The sequence below is a fragment of the Canis lupus genome, chromosome 7 (genome assembly GCF_048164855.1).
Source record: "Canis lupus baileyi chromosome 7, mCanLup2.hap1, whole genome shotgun sequence".
Taxonomy (NCBI): Eukaryota; Metazoa; Chordata; class Mammalia; order Carnivora; family Canidae; genus Canis; species Canis lupus.
Genome location: NC_132844.1, coordinates 72,125,495 through 72,143,558, shown reverse-complemented (window position 1 = coordinate 72,143,558; position 18,064 = coordinate 72,125,495). Strand labels below are relative to the sequence as shown.

At 48.8% G+C, this 18,064-nt stretch overlaps 2 protein-coding genes across 12 annotated transcripts; both read left to right on the top strand.

Moving 5' to 3' along the window:
• Window positions 1-374: 374 nt before the first annotated feature.
• Window positions 375-14,009, top strand: ATAT1 (alpha tubulin acetyltransferase 1). 10 transcript variants are annotated; one of them, XM_072833870.1, is made up of 13 exons: window positions 376-535; window positions 991-1,051; window positions 1,167-1,258; window positions 1,382-1,442; window positions 1,563-1,676; window positions 1,860-1,961; window positions 8,041-8,086; window positions 8,204-8,272; window positions 9,799-9,870; window positions 10,033-10,276; window positions 12,908-12,987; window positions 13,077-13,119; window positions 13,441-13,796. In XM_072833870.1, the coding sequence occupies exons 1-13, from the start codon at window positions 429-431 to the stop codon at window positions 13,598-13,600; spliced, it is 1,251 nt and encodes a 416-aa protein (XP_072689971.1). In that variant the 5' UTR covers window positions 376-428; the 3' UTR covers window positions 13,601-13,796. The 10 variants fall into 10 exon arrangements, with proteins under 10 accessions (XP_072689965.1, XP_072689971.1, XP_072689967.1 ...); XM_072833871.1 differs by lacking the exon at window positions 376-535 and adding an exon at window positions 565-881; XM_072833864.1 differs by lacking the exon at window positions 13,077-13,119 and having other exon boundaries at window positions 375-535; window positions 13,441-14,001.
• Window positions 13,982-17,975, top strand: C7H6orf136 (chromosome 7 C6orf136 homolog). Of its 2 annotated transcripts, XM_072833877.1 has the most exons (6): window positions 13,982-14,246; window positions 15,554-15,949; window positions 16,244-16,332; window positions 16,511-16,711; window positions 17,520-17,589; window positions 17,669-17,975. In XM_072833877.1, exons 1-6 carry the CDS (start codon window positions 14,175-14,177, stop codon window positions 17,780-17,782), a joined length of 942 nt encoding a protein of 313 aa, XP_072689978.1. In that variant the 5' UTR covers window positions 13,982-14,174; the 3' UTR covers window positions 17,783-17,975. The 2 variants fall into 2 exon arrangements, with proteins under 2 accessions (XP_072689978.1, XP_072689977.1); XM_072833876.1 differs by lacking the exons at window positions 17,520-17,589; window positions 17,669-17,975 and adding an exon at window positions 16,923-17,114 and having other exon boundaries at window positions 14,018-14,246.
• Window positions 17,976-18,064: the final 89 nt, after the last annotated feature.

The following is an 18,064-nucleotide window of genomic DNA, read 5'->3' as shown; positions in this document are numbered from 1 at the left end:
AGAGGAGAGTTCAGGCTTGGGCCAGGCTGGCCAGGGACTCTGGGGACCCGAAGCCACCAGGAAGGAGCAGTTGGACCATCTTGTCATGCTCAGCTTCCTGGCCTCCTGGCCCTCCTGGCCCTCCTGGGCCGTGTTCCCACGGTACCGAGCAGCTCACTGGTTGGGGGCGGGACTGGGGAACGGGAGGCCAGCTTGGGCGAAGAGCGTCGCTGCGGCTTCCGCGGGCCGGTAGCGGCGTGGTGAGGGGACCGGCCTGGCGACGGGCGGGAGGGCGGATGAGGCCGTCCCCCGCGGGCGGCCCCTGAGCCCCTCCTGCCTGGCCCGGGAAACAAAGGCTCCCAGAAGTGCTTCCTCCCTCCTCACCCCGCCCCTCAGGGAGGAGCGGAAGTGACGTGACGCGGGGCGGGGCGGGCCGCGCACAATGGGCCATGGAGTTCTCGTTCGACGTGGACGCGCTGCTCCCGGAGCGGATCACGGTGCTGGACCAGCACCTGCGACCCCCAGCCCGCCGACCCGGAACCACAACGCCGGCCCGGTGACATCTCAAACCCGCCCCAAAGCCCTTCTCTCCTGGTTCCTTCCGAACCCCGGTCCAGGCACCACGCCCCCTTCTCACGAGTGACCTCCCTTTTTGTGGCCCTGGCGCGCCCTTCTGGTGACCTTTGACCTTAGACCTAGGTGGAGTTGATGGGCACTCGTATCTGTGACCTTTCACGCCTCGGCCTGACTTGTGCTAACCGGAGCTTGTGATTGACCCGCCCTTCCGGCTTCCCTACTATAACCCCAGGGAGGAGGGAGTGTACCGTTTTGAAGAGGTGTGGCAAAAGTTTAGGTTCCCGAAAGGTGGGGTGGGGTGGAAAACCAGACCGGAGGCCTCCAAGGTAAAGTCAGAGAGCCGTAAGTGCTGAGCCTGGGTTGGGGTTGTGGCCAAGGTTCCCAGGACCCTCTAATTCAGTTGAGTATCTGACTCGTTCCTTTTTTTTTCTATAGTGTTGATCTACAACAGCAAATTATGACCATTGTAGATGAACTGGGCAAGGCTTCTGCCAAGGTATTGGGGAGTCTTTAGATAGAGAAAAGGGGAAGGCTTCTCTGGGGCCAGTAGATAGGGATGCCTTGGTCCTTTGAAACAGACTTTCAGAGAGTCGGCCTTTATTTTCCTGCAGGCCCAGCATCTTCCTGCTCCCATCACCAGTGCATCAAGGATGCAGAGTAATCGCCATGTTATGTATGTGCTCAAAGACACTTCGGCACGACCGTGAGTGCCAGATGCCCTTCCATCCATACTTTATTCCTTCCTTCCCCAACCCTTCTCCCTTTGTTGACTTTCCCTTCCAAATAGTTGCTACTAGCTTGTTTCATTATTTTCCCCATCCTACAGGGCTGGCAAAGGAGCCATAATCGGCTTCCTTAAAGTTGGATACAAGAAACTCTTTGTACTGGTGAGTTACTGGAAGCTAAGAGTTCACATGCCTTGGCTTCTGAGAATAAAAGTGCTGCATGTCGCAAGATGGTAGAGATGTCTGCGTCCTAAAAGATACTTGTTTTTCTTTACCTCTTAGGATGATCGCGAGGCTCACAATGAGGTAGAACCACTTTGCATTCTGGACTTTTACATCCATGAATCACTTCAGCGTCATGGCCATGGGCGAGAACTCTTCCACTATATGTTGCAGGTATCACTTACTCTTTCACCAGTCCATCCAAAATAGAGATCAAAGGCCCTTGTGTGCTGACCCCCTCCAGAGACCCAGCCTGTGATGTTCCCATATCCTCCTACTCCCTTCCCAGGCTGCTGGGTTCCTGTTGGCATGCTCTCCCCCGACCTTCTCCTACTCTGAGTCTCCTGTTCCCTGCAGAAGGAGCGAGTTGAACCACACCAACTGGCCATTGACCGACCCTCACAGAAGCTGCTTAAGTTCCTGAATAAACATTACAACCTGGAGACCACAGTCCCACAGGTTAGAAGTTTCAGTGGGCAGATCTTCACTGAGCATTCCCATTGAATCTATTTATTTGGGGGCAAAGAAGTGACATCTTCGAAACACTTTTTATTCCCCATTGTGTAGGATTCATTTTATATAGCTAAGGTCTTCTTTTTTTTTTTTTTTTTTTTTTTTTTTTTTTTTTTTGTGGTACCGTCTCTCATTCTGCAGCTATTCACTGTCATCTATTTTAATTTTTCATGTGGTTTGTTCCGTATACCCAGTAATATGTTTTTGCCCCAAACACAGCCTGCTCATTTCACCTTCTTGTTTTTATACAGGCCTTTACTCAGTATTTATTAAGACTCAGAAAACCATATATTTCTTATCCCTTGGGAGCTTTGGCCTAATACGGAGAATATGTTTTATGTATAAGTAAATACAATATAATGTTACTAATGCTATCTGTTCATTTAGCAAATATTTATTGAGCCCTTGACTCCGTTCTGGGCGCTAGGAATACTTTACTCGACAAAACAGATAAAAGTCTTTGCATTTGTGGAGATTATATCCTAGTTGGTGAGACAAATACAATAAATGACTATCTAGTGTGATAATAAGTGCTCTGGGAGGACGAGAGCCACTAGGAAGGCCCGCGAGTACTACTGTGGGGATGGGAGTGCATGGGGTTGTAAGTTTAAATAGGATAGTCAGGGGAGACTTCACTAAGAAAGTGCCATTTGAGCAATAACTTAGAGGAAGTAAGAATAAGAGCCAGGTAATATGTGGAGAGAGGGCATCCCAGGCAGAAGGAATGGCAAGGGCAAAGTCCATGAGATAGGAATGTGCCTGAGCAAGTGAATTGGCTGATGTAGCTAGAGCACCAAGAGTGAAGGAGGAGTGTGGTAGATTAGATCAGCCAGCAGCAGAGGAGGAATAACATTTCTTATCTTACAGATTATCGTAAAGGTTTTGGGTTATGCTCTTAGTGGAAAAAGGAGTGTCATAGTAGGGGTTTGAGCAGAGGGATGATATGATCTGATTTAGCCAGACCACTTTGGCTGTTAAGAACAGCAGTAGGGAAACAAAGATAGAAGCAAATAGACTAGTTAGGAAGCAACAATCCTGATGAAAAATGGTGGTGGCTTAAACCAAGATGGTAGCACTAGAGAGGATAAAGGGTAGTCAGGTTTTAAATATTTTGAAGTTAAGTAAATAAGATTTCTTGATAGATTATCTATGGATAAATTAAGGATCATCCAAAACTCAGCCTGAGCCATTGGACAGATGAGGTCTACATAACTGAGATGATAGGTGGAGCAAATTGGGGGGGAAATGGTAGGAGTCCATATTGATTTTGTTAATCCTAGGTTGAATGGATAGTTGGGTACTTCTCGGGTTTAGAGAAGAGATTTGGAATAGAAACATCTCTGTATACACAGGGTATTGAGCAGTGAGGCAGGCTGAGGTCACTAAGGGGCGAGTATAGAGAAATGGTTCAAGGACTTGAGACCTTGAGTACTCTTTTAAGAGGTGTCATGGAGGAGGAGAAAGCACATGTGACCAAGGAGTGACTGGTGAAGTAGATGAGAATTTACTCATTTGGAGGGTGACCTGGAAAGCCAGTGAAAAGGTGTTTCTAGTATGAAGAAATGGCTTACCAAGTCAGATGCTACTGATCAGTGAGGTCAGAAGAGGCCTAAGAGGTGACCATTGTATTTAGTTCCCTGAAGCCACTGGTGATCCTAACAAGCCTTTTCAGTGCAGTAGTGGATGGAAGCCTGGATGGAGTGGGCTTTAGGAGATTGAGAAGCTAGGAAGTGGAGACAACACAAATAGGCCACTCTTTTTAAATGCTGCTGCTTTAAGGGGGCGCTTGGGTGGCTCAGTCGGTTAGGAATCAGACTCTCGATTTTGGCTCAGACCATCCTCTTGGGTTCTGGGATTGAGACCCATGTCTGTGTGGCTCCATGCTCAGTGGGGAGCCTGCTTGAGGATATTTTTCTCCCTCTCCTCTGCCCCTCCCCCTCTTGCTCTACAGGGTTGCGTACTTGCATGCTCTCTCACAAGTAAATCTTTTTTTTTAAGATTTTATTTATTCATTTGACAGAAGAGAGAGCGCGCAAGAAGGGGATAAGGGGTGCAGAGGGAGAAGCAGACTTTTTGCTGAGCTAGGAGCCCAGGACCCTGGGATCATGATCTGAACCTAAGGCAGTCGCTTAACTGACTGAGCCACCCAGGCACCCCTCAAATGAGTAATCTTTATAATAAATTGCTACTTTAAGGGGAACAAAGAAATAGAGCAGGAACTAGAGGGAAAGTGGATTAAGAGAGGGTTGATTGTTTTCAGTTGGGAGAACCAACAGCATAAGAATAACTTGCTAGAGGGGCAGCCCCGGTGGCGCAGCAGTTTAGCCTGGGCTGTGATCCTGGAGACCCGGGATCGAGTCCCACATCGGGCTTCCTGCATGGAGCCTGTTTCTCCCTCTGCCTGTGTCTCTGCCTCTCTCTCTCACTCTCTCTGAATGAATGAATAAATAAATAAATCTTTAAAAAAAAAAAAATGACTTGCTAGAGAGAAAATGTGATGATGTCAGAGTAAGTGGGGTGAATTGCTGAAGCAGTATCATTGAATGGGCAGGAGGGGTCGGGATTGGGTTGACAAGTTAGCCTTGAATTAGGAGCATGGACACTTAATCCACAGCAATATGATTTGATTGATGTGCTTACAGAGGAGGTATGAAGACATGGTGGTGAGTGCTACCCTTGAGGGTAAAGGAAGGCTTGATTTAAATTTAATCTTGAAAGTGAATATCGGGGGATCCCTGGGTGGCTCAGCAGTTTAGCGCCGCCTTCAGCCCAGGGTGTGATCCTAGAGACCCAGGATCAAGTCCCATGTCGGGCTTCCTGCACTGAGCCTGCTTCTCCCTCTGCCTCTCTCTGTCCCTGTGTCTCTGATGAATGAATAAATAAAATCTTAAAAAAAAAAAAGAAAAAGAAAAGAAAGGTGAATATCATGGGGACAGAAGTGGGCAGACTAAAATGCAGGCGCCAAACCGCTGCGCCACCCAGGGATCCCCTTTTTTGACTCTTCTTTAACATAGTGACTCCAAGGGGATCCCTGGGTGGCTCAGCAGTTTAGCGCCAGCCTTCGGCCCAGGGCATAATCCCGGAATCCCAGGATCAAGTCCCACATCAGGCTCCCTGCATGGAGCCTGCTTCTCCCTCTGCCTGTGTCTCTGCCTCTCCTTGTGTCTCTCATGAATAAATAAATAAAATCTTTAAAACAAGCAAACAAACAAAAAACATAGTGACTCCAAGGATTGTTGTGAAGGCCAAATTGAATGTGATAATATTATAAAATAATTCTAAAACAGTTATCATAGTGGAACCCTCTCCTCCAGTATGTCTTCCCTTGACAATTCTACCCATTTGAACCCTAAATCTTAGTTTTTCTCAGTATTTGTATACTTAAACCATTTGGACTTGTTAATGTGTGTGTATGTGTATATGTTGCTGTTTTGAAAGTTTGGATGGCTCTTCTTCCCTGATGTTTTGTGCACTGTCTCCATTAGCCTGGGTCCTGGGAGAAATAAAAAGTAGGGTATGAGCTTTTGATATTTGAGATAAAATGCAGTTTTAATTATCTAAAATATACAGTTCAGTGGTTTTTAGTAAATTCACAGCGTTGTGTGATTATCCCTGCCATCTAATCCCAAAACCTTTCCATCACACAAAGAGAAACCCACAACTCATTAAGCAGTCACTTCCCATACCCCTTTCCCCAGCCTTTGTCATCCAGTATCCTACTCTGTCAATTTGTTTATTCTACACATATTATATAAATGGAATCATACAGTATGTGGCCGTTGTGTTTGGCTTTTACTTACCATAATGTTTTTAGATGGTTCGCCCAAGTTGTAGCATGTATCAGTACTGCATCCCTTTTTTGGGGTGAATATTATTCCAACATATGGATATGCCACATTCTGTTTATCCATTTATCAGCTGATTCAGATTTGGTGGTTTCTGCGTTTGGCTATTATGAATAATACTGCTACGAACATTTGTGTGCAAGATTTTGTTTGTACATATCTTTTCTGTTTTCTTGGGTATATACCTAAGAGTGGAATTGCTGGGTCATATGGTGATCTTTAACTTTCTGAAGAACTGACAAGATGTTTTTCCACAATGACTACAGCATTTTACATCTTTTACCAGCAATGTACAAGTATTCCAGTTTCTCAATATCCTCACCAATATTTGTCATTTTCCTTTTTTAAAAATTATTAGCTATGCTAGTGGGTATGCACTGGTGTCTCTTTATAGTTTTGATTTGGATCTCCTTGTTGACTAATGATGTTCAGCATCTTTTCAAGTGCTGATTGGCCATTTGCATCTTCAAAGAAATGTTTATTCAAGACCTATGCTCAATTTTGTTGTTTTTTTTTTTTAAGTAGACTCCACACCCAGCGTGGAGCCCAACAAGGGGCTTTGAACTTACAACCCTGAGATTAAGACCTGAGCTGAGATCAAGAGTCAGACACTTAACCTGACTGAGTCCCACAGGCACCCTCCTTATGCTTACTTATATATATTTTTTTTAAGATTTTAACTTCTTTATTCATGAGAGACACAAGGAGAAGGGAAGAGACACAGGCAGAGGGAGAAGCAGGCTCCCCGTGGGGAGGCTGATGTGGGACTCAATACCCCAGGACCCTGAGATCATGACCCGAGTTGAAGGCAGATGCTTAACCACTGAGACACCCAGGCATCCCTTTATGCTTATTTTTAAATTGTGTTCCTTGTTCTTGAGTTGTAAGTGTTCTTTATATATTCTAGATATAACACTTTTATCAGATGTATGAATTGCAAGTATTTTTTCCTATTCTGTGGCTTTTTCATTTTCTTGATCGTGTCTTTGGAAGTGCAAAAGTTGGGATCCCTGGGTGGCGCAGCAGTTTGGCGCCTGCCTTTGGCCCAGGGCGCGATCCTGGAGACCCTGGATCGAATCCCACGTCAGGCTCCCAGTGCATGGAGCCTGCTTCTCCCTCTGCCTGTGTCTCTGCCTCTCTCTCTTTCTCTCTCTCTCTGTGACTATCATAAATAAATAAAAATTAAAAAAAATAAAATCTTAAAAAAAAAAAGGAAGTGCAAAAGTTTTTGCTTTTGATGAAGTCCAATTTACTTTTTTCTTTTGTTGCTTGTGCTTTGGTGTTATATTTAAGAAGCAATTTCCTAATCCAAATCATGAAGATTTCCCCCTATGTTTCTTTCTTTTGGATAGGTGGGGGCAGAGGGAGAGAATCTTAAGCAGACTCTGAGCTGAGCACAGAGCCTGATGCAGGTCTCAATCTCACGACCCTGAGATCATGACCTGAGCTGAAACCAAGAGTCCGACGTTCATCTGACTGAAGCACCCAGGTGCCCCCCTCCATGTTTCCTTCTAAGAGTTTCATATTTCTAGCTCTTGACAGTTAGATCTTTGGGGTGCCTGGCTGGCTCAATCCAAAGAACATGTGGCTCTTGATCCTCCAGGTCGTGAGTTTGAGCCCCGTGTTGGATGCAGAGATTACTTAAATAAACTTTAAAAAAAATTTTTTTAAACCCAAAACATTTAGGGTCTTTGACCCAGTTGAAGTTATTTTTGTCTGATGTGAGGCAGAGGTCCATGCTCATTATCTTGCATGTAAACATTCAGTTGTCCAAGCACCATTTGTTAAAGAAGGTGTTTTCCCCCATTAAATCGTATTGGCATTATTGTTGAAAATTAACCATAGATATGTGGGTTTACTTCTGGACTCTATTCATGCCATTGGTGTTTATGTCTATCTTTAAGCCTCTTCCATACCATTTTCATTAACCTACTCTGTAAGTAAGGTTTGAAATCAGGAGGTATGACTCCTCCGAGATTGTTTTGGCTGTTTGAGGTCCTTTATAATTCCATATCAACTTTTAGGATCAGCTTATCAGGATCTGAGTTTTTGATTAAGTCTGTCAACAAGGACAGGAAGGCTGGCTTTTGTTCTCCCACTGTAGTTTTTTTAGGACCAGGTTCTGTCCCTAGGTGGTGAATGGCTGAATGGATAACTATTTCACTTCTTTCATTTTATAGGTCAACAACTTTGTGATCTTCGAAGGCTTCTTTGCCCATCAGCATCGTAAGTTTTGTCACCTTGTGTGTGGGCCAAGTAGCTGGGGTGACGGGAAGGAAAGAGGTGGATTCTTGATGCCACTGGCCCCCTCACTGAGGGGCACCACCACTTCCTTCCTCACAGGGCCCCCTGCTCCCTCCCTGAGGGCATCTCGACACTCTCGTGCTGCTGCGGTTGATCCTACACCCCCTGGTAAAGCTGCAGTGAGTGGGTGGAATTGTAGGGCCATGGTGGCTAGTTCCTCTGGAGGCCACAGGGAGCACAGTGCGATTGTGGTCAGTTTAGGAGAATTCTCTGGCAGTCATTACCCATCTGCCTTTGCTCTCATGACTTAGTACATCTTAGGCTTGTCAGAACTTTTAACTAAGCAAGCTCATTGGGAGCCTGTTTGATGATCGATATTCGTAGAGTCTCTTGTCGCTGCAGGTCCATTACAAGAGACCAGAGTCACATTTCTTGGCGGACCCCTTGGGTTTCCGTCCGTCATTGAGGGACAGACAAGTGCAATCAGCCCTTCTATTTCTAGTCACAGAATAGTGACACACGTGGTCCAAAGTTGAAATAGTTTTAGAAAATATGCTCACATTGTACACTATTTCCAACCAAATAATGAAATTGATCTGAAGAAACTAACCGAGGAGGTGCTGAGATGTCGTGCAGGCTCCCCATTCCATCCTCATACACACACACTCCCTATGGGAGTCTGAGAGCCACTCCTTCCTCACTGCCTCCCACAGATAGAGAAAGCACAGTGTGCACAGTTGTGCTCCCTCGCTGAGCTGGCTCTGTGGCTAGCTCTCCCCTCCTCTGTGGCCAGGAAGGGGAGTAGCCACCCCCAGAGAACAATCTGTTACATCCATTAGCTTTGCCCAGTGCCAGGCACTGGGAGGCAGCTCATGTCCATGACTGGCTTTGCCTGCCAAGGCTGCCCCCATCCAGCTCCTGCTGCCTACAGGCTATGAGAGGGAGCGAGACCCACGAGACCGGTGAGGTCCACAGGGGAGCGGGGACCAGGGGAAAGCTTAAATGGGATTTGCTGAGAAGTCTCTCGTTTGCCACACACAAAAGAGAACCTCTTGAGCGGGAAAAGGAGGGAACAACTAGAAAAGGGAGGGGACAGGAAGCAGGGCTTTGGATAATATGTTTGCCTTCCATTTACTCTAACTCTAAATGTCTTTGTTTTGTCAAATGTTTTTCTTATTAAAACTTCAATCTTGTCCTATTTTTGCACCGAAGGGCGAGGTTCTGCCCTACCCCAGCCCCCTCCCCAATCTCTCCAGAGCAATTCCTAATTAACCAAGGACTTTGTCCATCTCATCCAGAGGGACCTGGGGTCCTCGTTGGCCCGGCAGGGACCATTGCACTGCCCCAGGATCCCAGGGGGGCCTGACAGCACCCACCAACAGTAAGAGCTTGTCTCCTTAGCCACCCTTCTCCTGCATCTCCCAAGCCCCAGAGTCTCCCCCTGAACTTCCCCAACTCTGCATTTGGCCTACTCCTTCTGGCTCCCCTCAAGTGCTCCAGCATCTCCCCTGAACTCCCTCTTGGTGTGAAGGCATTGCCGCAGCTGCTTCTGTGATAGAGCTGACCTCTGTCCTTCCCCAGGAGGAACTGTGGTGTCAGGAAGCAGAGGTCTGGGGTCAAGGAGGTGGTGGTGGGAGGAAGGGTGCAAAGTATGTCTCCTGATGCTTACCTGTGTGTGTCCTCTGCACTGCCAGCTCCAGCAAGAAAGCTGCCACCCAAGAGAGCAGAGGGAGACATTAAGCCATATTCCTCTAGTGACCGAGAATGTAAGACTGGGGTAGGGTGGCTGTTGGGCTTGGGGGCCGTTACCCAGAAGGATTGGTTCTCTCTAAAGGCTCTGGTTTCTCTTTTTTTCTACCCAAATCTTTGCTATCTCTTCTCTCTCCTTTTCCTTTCTCCGTCTTGCTCTGTATATTCCCTCCTGCCAGTTCTGAAGGTAGCTGTGGAGCCTCCTTGGCCCCTGAACAGAGCCCCTCGCCGAGCTACGCCTCCAGCCCACCCACCCCCTCGCTCCAGCAGCCTGGGAAGCTCCCCAGAGCGGGGTCCCCTCCGCCCCTTTGTGCCAGAGCAGGACTTGCTGCGTTCCCTGCGCCTCTGCCCCCCACACCCTACTGCTCGCCTTCTGCTTGCTACTGATCCTGGGGGCAGCCCAGCCCAACGTCGCCGCACCAGGTAAGAAGAGCTGGAGGGTCAGGGAGCCTCAGAACTGTGTCAAAGAGGGTGTTAGCAATGGCAAAGGGCAGTGTGAGTCTACCATAGAGGAGAAGTGATAGGACAGGCGGATTGGAGAGTCCCGGAACCTTTTGAGAAGAATATATTGGACCAGATTTTGGGAGCTGGAAATAAAGTACATGAAGGAGTAGAATAGTATTTTATATGGAGTGTAGGAGGGACTCTGGTTTTTAAAGCAAGAGATGGGAGGAAGGCTAGGAAGTACAGATCCATTGGGTGGGGAGAACAGTCTCCAATTGGGGAGGTCTTGGTTCAGTACTTACTGGTGAGCTGTGGGGTCTCTGGCAGTTCGGGGAACCCTGGCCTCTTGTCAGTGCTTTGTATAGCAGGGCCTGTCCTAGCGGAGTGGGCACCTCCTTGATTTCTCTCCCTAGCTCTCTCTTCACCTCTGACTTCTCTTTTGTGTTTTTCTCTCTCCCCTTATCCCTCTCCCTTCCCGTCCATAACACCCTTCCCCAGCTCCCTTCCCCGCTCAGAGGAGAGTCGATACTGACAGTTAGTGGCCCCCTCCCTGGACACCTGGGCCAGGCAGAGTCCCCTCTCCCTGAGAACCCCAGATTCACTCTTCCATTATAGTCCCAGGTTCCAGGGGAACCTGACAGAGCTTGTAGGATTCCCTTTTCCTCTTTCTTGGGCAAAGGTGTTGTCAGGGTCCCAGATGGCTTAGTACGTTGTAGCTCTTCTTCCTGTAGAAACCACGCTTCCTTTCCTAAGTGGGCTCTGCACACTCCCACAGACAGGAGCCTGACTCGCTGCCAGATCCCTTGGTTGGGTGGCTCATACTAATTATCCAGAGAAGCACACTCTTGCTTACTGTTAGACTCCAGAATACACTGGAAGGCCCAAGGGCCTCCTCTTCCAGGGAAACCCATAAGGAGTCTTGTCCATGGAAAAATCCCACGGTCCTTCTACAGTGTTCCTGCTGGCTCTCACTGCTTTGTGCTGCCTCCCACACTTAACCTTCGAGGCCTGCAGAAGCTGACCAATGAGCTTTGCCTCAGAGCTGTTCAGTGATAAAGGACAGGGTCTTACCAGCTCCCCAAAGGGATCCACTCAACATTGCCAAACTCTTACTCTCATGTTTTGCATATGTGTCTGGGAACCCCCAAGCTGATGTCTGCTTTGGGGCTCTAAAGACTCCGCACACTTCTAAAGATACCACTACTTCCCCCAGCTCCAGATTCTGTGAGGGAGTTCGTTTCTTGGCAGTGGACCCACCGAGTACCCTGGGGTCACTCTTAACCATGTTCAGGAGACAAGCCCTGAGTCTCAAGTATCTGTTAGCTCCCAGGAACCCACCCCTCTTGCATACACCTCTCCCCATAGCTAGATGGTATTTTCCAGTCTTGTGAGATTATCTTGAGGTAATGGGAGAATTCTTCCTCTATTCCTTTCCTCTATACCAAGAACCTTCCCTGCTCCATACCCAGGGTGTGGAATACCCTTCCCCCTCCCTACTCCTTGAATGTGTGGTAGTTCAGGTACCCTCAGTGTTCCCCCATCCCAGTACTTGGGAGCAGGATCTCCCTCTCTCTCAACTCCTTTTCCTTCTCTTTTTTCAGTGTTGTCTGAATACAGTGTGCATTCTTTTGTGTTTTTTAAATGGACATTTTCAATGAAAAAAAAATCAAAAAAATCCTAAACTTCAGGTCTCAGCCTCGTTTGTGTGTCACCTGTTCTTTTCCTGGGATCCCTGGACCTGTCTCTATTCTCTTCCTTACCATTGTGATCTGCTGGATGTTCTGCAGATTCTGTCTCCTATCATATAGTCACTGGATACCTCAGCTTCTAGATCTACACCCCCATTCCCTCCAGAAACCTCCAGTTCTCCCCCAGTGACTTCTGCCCTTTAGCCTCGGCCAGCCATTGCCAAAATATCAAGATCTACCAACATCCCTGGGATCCACTCATTGCCTGAATTCCTCTTCCCGTTCTGATTTCCTGCCCTTTCCCCCAGCCTTGGACCTCTCCCAAGACAATTCCTTTTCCTCCTGAATTCAGCCTGGTCACTCCCTACTTCCCTCTGGTCTGCCGTGTCCTGTAACTAAAGTCATCAGGTTTTCTAAACCAAACACCAAGGCACCTAGTCCAACAAATTTTTTTGCCTATATAGGAGTCTGGTTTTCTGACATAACTTCGATCACATTTAGCCTTACTTTTTTTTTTTTTTTAAAGATTGTATTTATTCATGAGAGACACAGGCAGGTGGAGAAGCAGACAGGCTCCCTGTGGGGAGCCCGATGAGGGACTCGATCCCAGGGCCCAAGGAGCATGACCTGAGCCAGAGGCTGACATTCAACCACTGAGCCACCCAGGTGCCCCCGTTTAGCCTTACTTTTAACACAGTACCTCAACTAGAACTAATACCAACAAACCAGGACTGCTCCAGAAAATCTTGGGGTATAAAATGAGCTCCCTCCCCTTTTCTGAGGCACAGCTTACATTAAAAGTAGTTATTTACCCTTCTCTCTCTCCTGTACTATTTCTTCCATTCCTCTCCTCTGATTCCTCCATACCCACTCATCTTTGTTCCTATGGCCTCTACCCCATCATCTCCCATTGTTTCTACAGGGGGGCTCCCCCAGGGCTGGTAGCCCAAAGCTGCTGCTACAGCCGCCATGGGGGGTTGAGTTCCTCATCCCCCAATATAGGTAAGTATTCTTCCCTCCTGCTCAAAAAGGGTACGCCACATTCACTACCTACTCCAGCCTTCCCATGCACATGCCTGGTGTTTCCATAGGCCACCAGGAATCGAAGCAGGGGGAACAGGAAACAGAGAATAGGTGAGGTCCGAGCCCCTCCTCTGCCAGCCTCCCACCATCTCTGACTCCTTTTCCTAACATCTCTCAGCTACTTTCCCCACTGAACACCAGCTCTTCCCACAAATTGTTCTACCTAACATCCTAAAACCCTCTTTCCCCGTGGGTTCGTGCTTACCTTTAGCACGATCTGAGGGGGTTTCAAATTTGTACCTAGCACTAATGGTTTCAGCCCACAGTCCATCTTAAGCCCTACTCTACATCAGGACCAGACCTTGAAGAGTCCTCTGCACTGCTACTCTAGTAGCCCCATTACCCACTGTTCATCTCCCTCCCGCCTACTAGGTCTGCCGGCCAGGAGCAGGGCTTGTCCCAGGCTGGGTCTGGGGAGGAAGCCACGCACCCTGTTCCCCGAGAGACCCAGTCCTGGACAATGGGTGGGGACATACTCAACGCCAGGTTCATTCGAAACTTGCAGGACCGCCGCAGCACCAGGCCTTGGTGACCACAGCCCGCCCCCCCACACACACACACCTTCAAAGTCAGTATTTTCACTACAGGAGGTAGCCCAAGCCGTTCCTCCAAATGGATGTATTCCTTCTAACTTCCTTCCTTCCTTCCATGGGCTAATCAATGCCAAGTCATTTGTATTTTATTTTATTTTTAACAGAATAATAAAAGTATTTATTTTTATCACGAGAGCTGCTGGAAAAGCGTATTGTCATGATTTCAATCCGGTCACTCGCTTCCCGGAGTACCCGCTTCCGGTCCGTTAGGCCCCAGCTTGGTGCGTGAGCAGCGCCAGCGAGGCGGCCGTGTGCGCCAGGACGTTGGTCTACTGCGCAAGCGCTGTGAGGCAGCCGCCACAGCCGGCGAGCGCAGGCGCACTCACTGCGGACGGAGGCCCTCGCCGCCTCTGGAGCCCGCTGCAGTGCGCAAGCGCGCACCATCTCCGTTTCCCTCCCTTCAGCCCCTCCACCCCCCCTTCCCCTTCAAGAAGCCGGCTCCGGGGCGCGGTCAACCCTGTGAGGAGGCCAGAGGCCGGACACCGGAGGCGCAGTCTCCGCTCCCGGAAGATCATGTACCAGCCCACCCGGGGGGCGGCCCGGCGTCTCGGCCCCTGCCTCCGTGCCTACCAGGCTCGACCCCAGGTGAGGGCAGAGAGGGAGGGGAGGGGAGGGGAGGGGAGGGGAGGGGAGGGGAGGGGACCCTCCTCAGAGCCGGCGCGGGGGGCGGAGCGTGCGCCTCGTCCGCGCAGGCGCAGCAGCGTCCTGCTGCCGCTTTTCGCCTGTGCTGGGCGGCGCGGGAGGGGCGCGGGGTCGCTGGCGGGGACCCGAAGGCTGCGCAGCCAGCCGTGGGGTGCACGGGATGTGGGTTTTCCCGGGTCTGGGCGGCGGGACGCGACTGCATTTCGCCCGCGTTCCCGCGGTTACCTGGCCCCGGAGGTGACTTGAAGGACAAGGGGCGGAGAGGTTCGCAGCCTGACCGCGGAGCCGCCCCGGAATTCTCAGGGCCGGACCAGACAGACGAGTGGGCCGCGAGTCTTCCATTGGGATAGCCGTCGCCCGGGAAGGCTGGCCTGGGGGTGGCCGAAGATTCGCTCCCGCCGAGGCCCGGCGGGCACAGGGGCCACGCCCCCCGCGTTGGCTGCCCTCGGGCGCCCAGGTGCGCGCGTGCGGGCCAGCCTCCCCGGAAGTGGGACCCCCAGGGGCCCTTGAGGGAGCAAGGACTCGTCTAGGCCCGACTGTAGGTGACCTCCCGCGCATCGCACTTCCAACCTTCCCTGCCTCTAACGGTCTCCTAGGCGTGTGTGTCGTTAGAGGGGCCCGAAACGATCGTAGCCTGCATGTACGTACCACTTTATAGACGACGAAATTTTATCTACGTTTATCATGTCGTATAGTTCTCGTAATAACTCAGTATGGCTGCATCGTCTTCGTTTTAGAAGAGATAAGCAAAAAAAAAAAAAAGAAGAAGAAGAAGAGATAAGCATAGGGCATGAGGGTGCCCAAGATGTCACAGTGGAATCGGAGCTCAGAGAAATGCCTCCTGCGTACAGTTGGATGTTTTTTCTCTATCGCACACTCCATGCTGAAGTTGTTACAGGCTACGTGATTTCATCCACAGTACACTAAAGCCTGTTGCTTGTTCATTTTTCAAAATACGTATTAGGATTCTTTCTGTAAGAGAATCGGAACTGCCCCCAAACAGTGTTGGGATCTTAAACAATGTAAAGGTCTACTAACGTTTTGGGGAACTACTTGAACCTATGTCATAGGAAACTCTTTTCCTCCTGTTTTCAGTAGAGATGAAGATGAATTCATCCCATTTTCCTCTAATTTCATCTCTTGTCAGGAGGAGCAGGTGGGATTAGAAACACATCAATGAAGGGAGTTTAGATGAGGGGGACATCAGGCAGCTAGATTCTTATCTTTTTCCCTTTTATTTTTCCCCTTAGGACCAGCTGTCTCCACGGGCTTTACCATTCCCACCCCTCTGGCCCCACTCCACAACAACTTCTCCATCTTCTCTTGTCTGGTCTCTACCGCCCCCACTCTCTCCCATTTGGCTGCTTCCTGGAGCTCCCCCACTACCTCTCCCTCAGATCCAGGCTTTCAGCTCACCATGGGTGGTTCTCCCTCCAGGAAAGGGGGAGGAGGGACCAGGACCTGAAATGCATAGTGGCTGCCTGGATGGGCTTAGGAGCCTATTTGAGGGACCTCCCTGCCCCTGTCCTGGGGCTTTGATACCTTTCCAAGCCCCTGGGACCGCTCGCCCTTCCCCTGCCACTCCATCAGGAGATCCGAGTATGGAGGAGCACCTGGCTGTCATGTATGAGAGACTCAGGCAAGAGGTAAGTCAGCTTGAAAGTGGCCTTCATCCACATTGAGAAGGGATGTAGGTAATACTTGGAAATAGAGTGTTAGTCAACTGGGTTTTCTTGGAATTACGAGGTAAGGATATATATATATGTTATAAACATTTCCTAAGGAAAAGATGTTCTTCAGTTTGGATTTAAGGGAAGTTAAACATGGGATGAGATGACCTTTTACTCAGAGGAGAGTAAAGAAGCATCAAAAAGAGAAAACTGAGAAGTAGCATCATCTTTTCTTTCCTACTGGGGCTGATGCCTTCTTCTTCCACCTAGCTTCCCAATCTCTTCCTTCACTCCCACGACTATACTCTCTACTCATCAGATGTGGAATTCATCAATGAGATCCTGAACATCCGTACCAAGTGAGAATCCAGGCACTGGTAGGGCCTCGGGGAGGAAAAGCACCCTGTGTTTTCTACTTGATCTTTTTCATTGACCAGAGAAGGTCCTGCCACTTCTCACAACTGTTTCCCATTCCCCAGAGGCCAGTTTGGTTTTCAGATTATGCCATCATGAGCAATCTTTCCCATCTCTTTCTAGGGGCCGGATGTGGTACATTCTGTCACTGACCCTCTGCCGCTTCCTGGCCTGGAACTATTTTGCACAGCTTCGGTTGGAGGTTCTGCAGCTGACCCGCCACCCAGAGAATTGGACCCTGCAAGCCCGCTGGCGGCTTGTGGGGCTGCCCATCCACCTGCTCTTTTTGCGTTTCTACAAGCGGGACAAGGAAGAGCTTTATCGGTAAGACAAGTGAGAAAAGATCCAGTTTCCTAATTTTATTACCTTTAGGGCTCCGGTCTGTCTGGTCTTCCAGAGAGTCCTTGATCAACCCTGACTTTGGCCTTTTTGAGGACAGGGATTTTGTTTTCATATACTTTAATATGGGAGAAATCAAGACTTTGTGTTAGGAAACCTCTAGACCAATTTTTTTTTTTTTTTTTTTTTTTTAAAGGGGGGTAGCCCAGGTGGCTCAGCAGTGTAGTGCCGCTTTCAGCCCAGGATGTGATCCTGGAGACCTGGGATCGAGTCCCACATCGGGTTCCCTGCATGGAGCCTGTTTCTCCCTCTGCCTGTGTCTCTGCCTCTCTCTCTCTCAATGTGTCTCTTATGAATAAATAAAATCTTAAAAAAAAAAAAAAAAAAAGGAAACCTCTAGACTCAGTTTATTTGTGTACGTTATATGGCACATAGTAATCATTCAAGTATTTACTGAAAAAATGAAGAATCCCGTCTAATAAGTTGAGCCTCACAACCTTAGGTGAGTATTTCATAAAATTTCTGGCATGGAAGAGAATCCCAGGAAATTGTTAGGCTCAGCCCAAACCAGTGGTTCTCAGACTTTGCAGCATGATGATGTCATCTAAGGATCTTCAAAAAATACTGGTGCCAGACATTCTGATTTGAGTGGGATGGGGTGCAGCCTGGTCATCAGGATTCGAGTTCTCCAGATGATCTAATATGTAGCAAAATTTAGGAAGTACTGGTTTAAACAGATGCTTGAATTAAACTTTGGAACCCTCAGTCAGACTCTCTTTTTCCCTTACACCAGGACCTATGATGCCTATTCCACCTTCTACCTGAATTCCAACGGCCTCATTTGTCGCCATCGCTTAGACAAAGTGAGTCCTTAGGCTGGGTAGGGATGGTGTGAAGGGGGCAGAACATTCCATCAGCTGGCATTAACCTTTGTTCCTGCAGCTGATGCCTTCACACTCAGCCCCAACGCCTGTGAAGAAGCTGCTAGTGGGAGCCCTGGTGGCTCTGGGACTGTCAGAGCCAGAACCCAACTTACACCTCTGTTCCAAGACCTGATCCAGGAACTGGAGTGGAGGCAGCACTGAAGACTTTGCTATGTACGCACAAGAGGAGGAGATGGAGGTGGCCTAGAATCTCAGGAGCCAGCTTCCTCTCTTCTTTTGCTCTCCTTTTTTGCCATCTCATGCTGTGTAAAGCTGCTGTGTAATTTAAGTTGTAAATAATAAAGTCTTAAGTGAATATATGAGAATTTCCGTGTCACATTCTCTGTATCTCAAAAGTTCCCATAAGCTTAGGGCACCTCGCTGGCTTAGTAGAGCATATGACTCGATCTCAGGG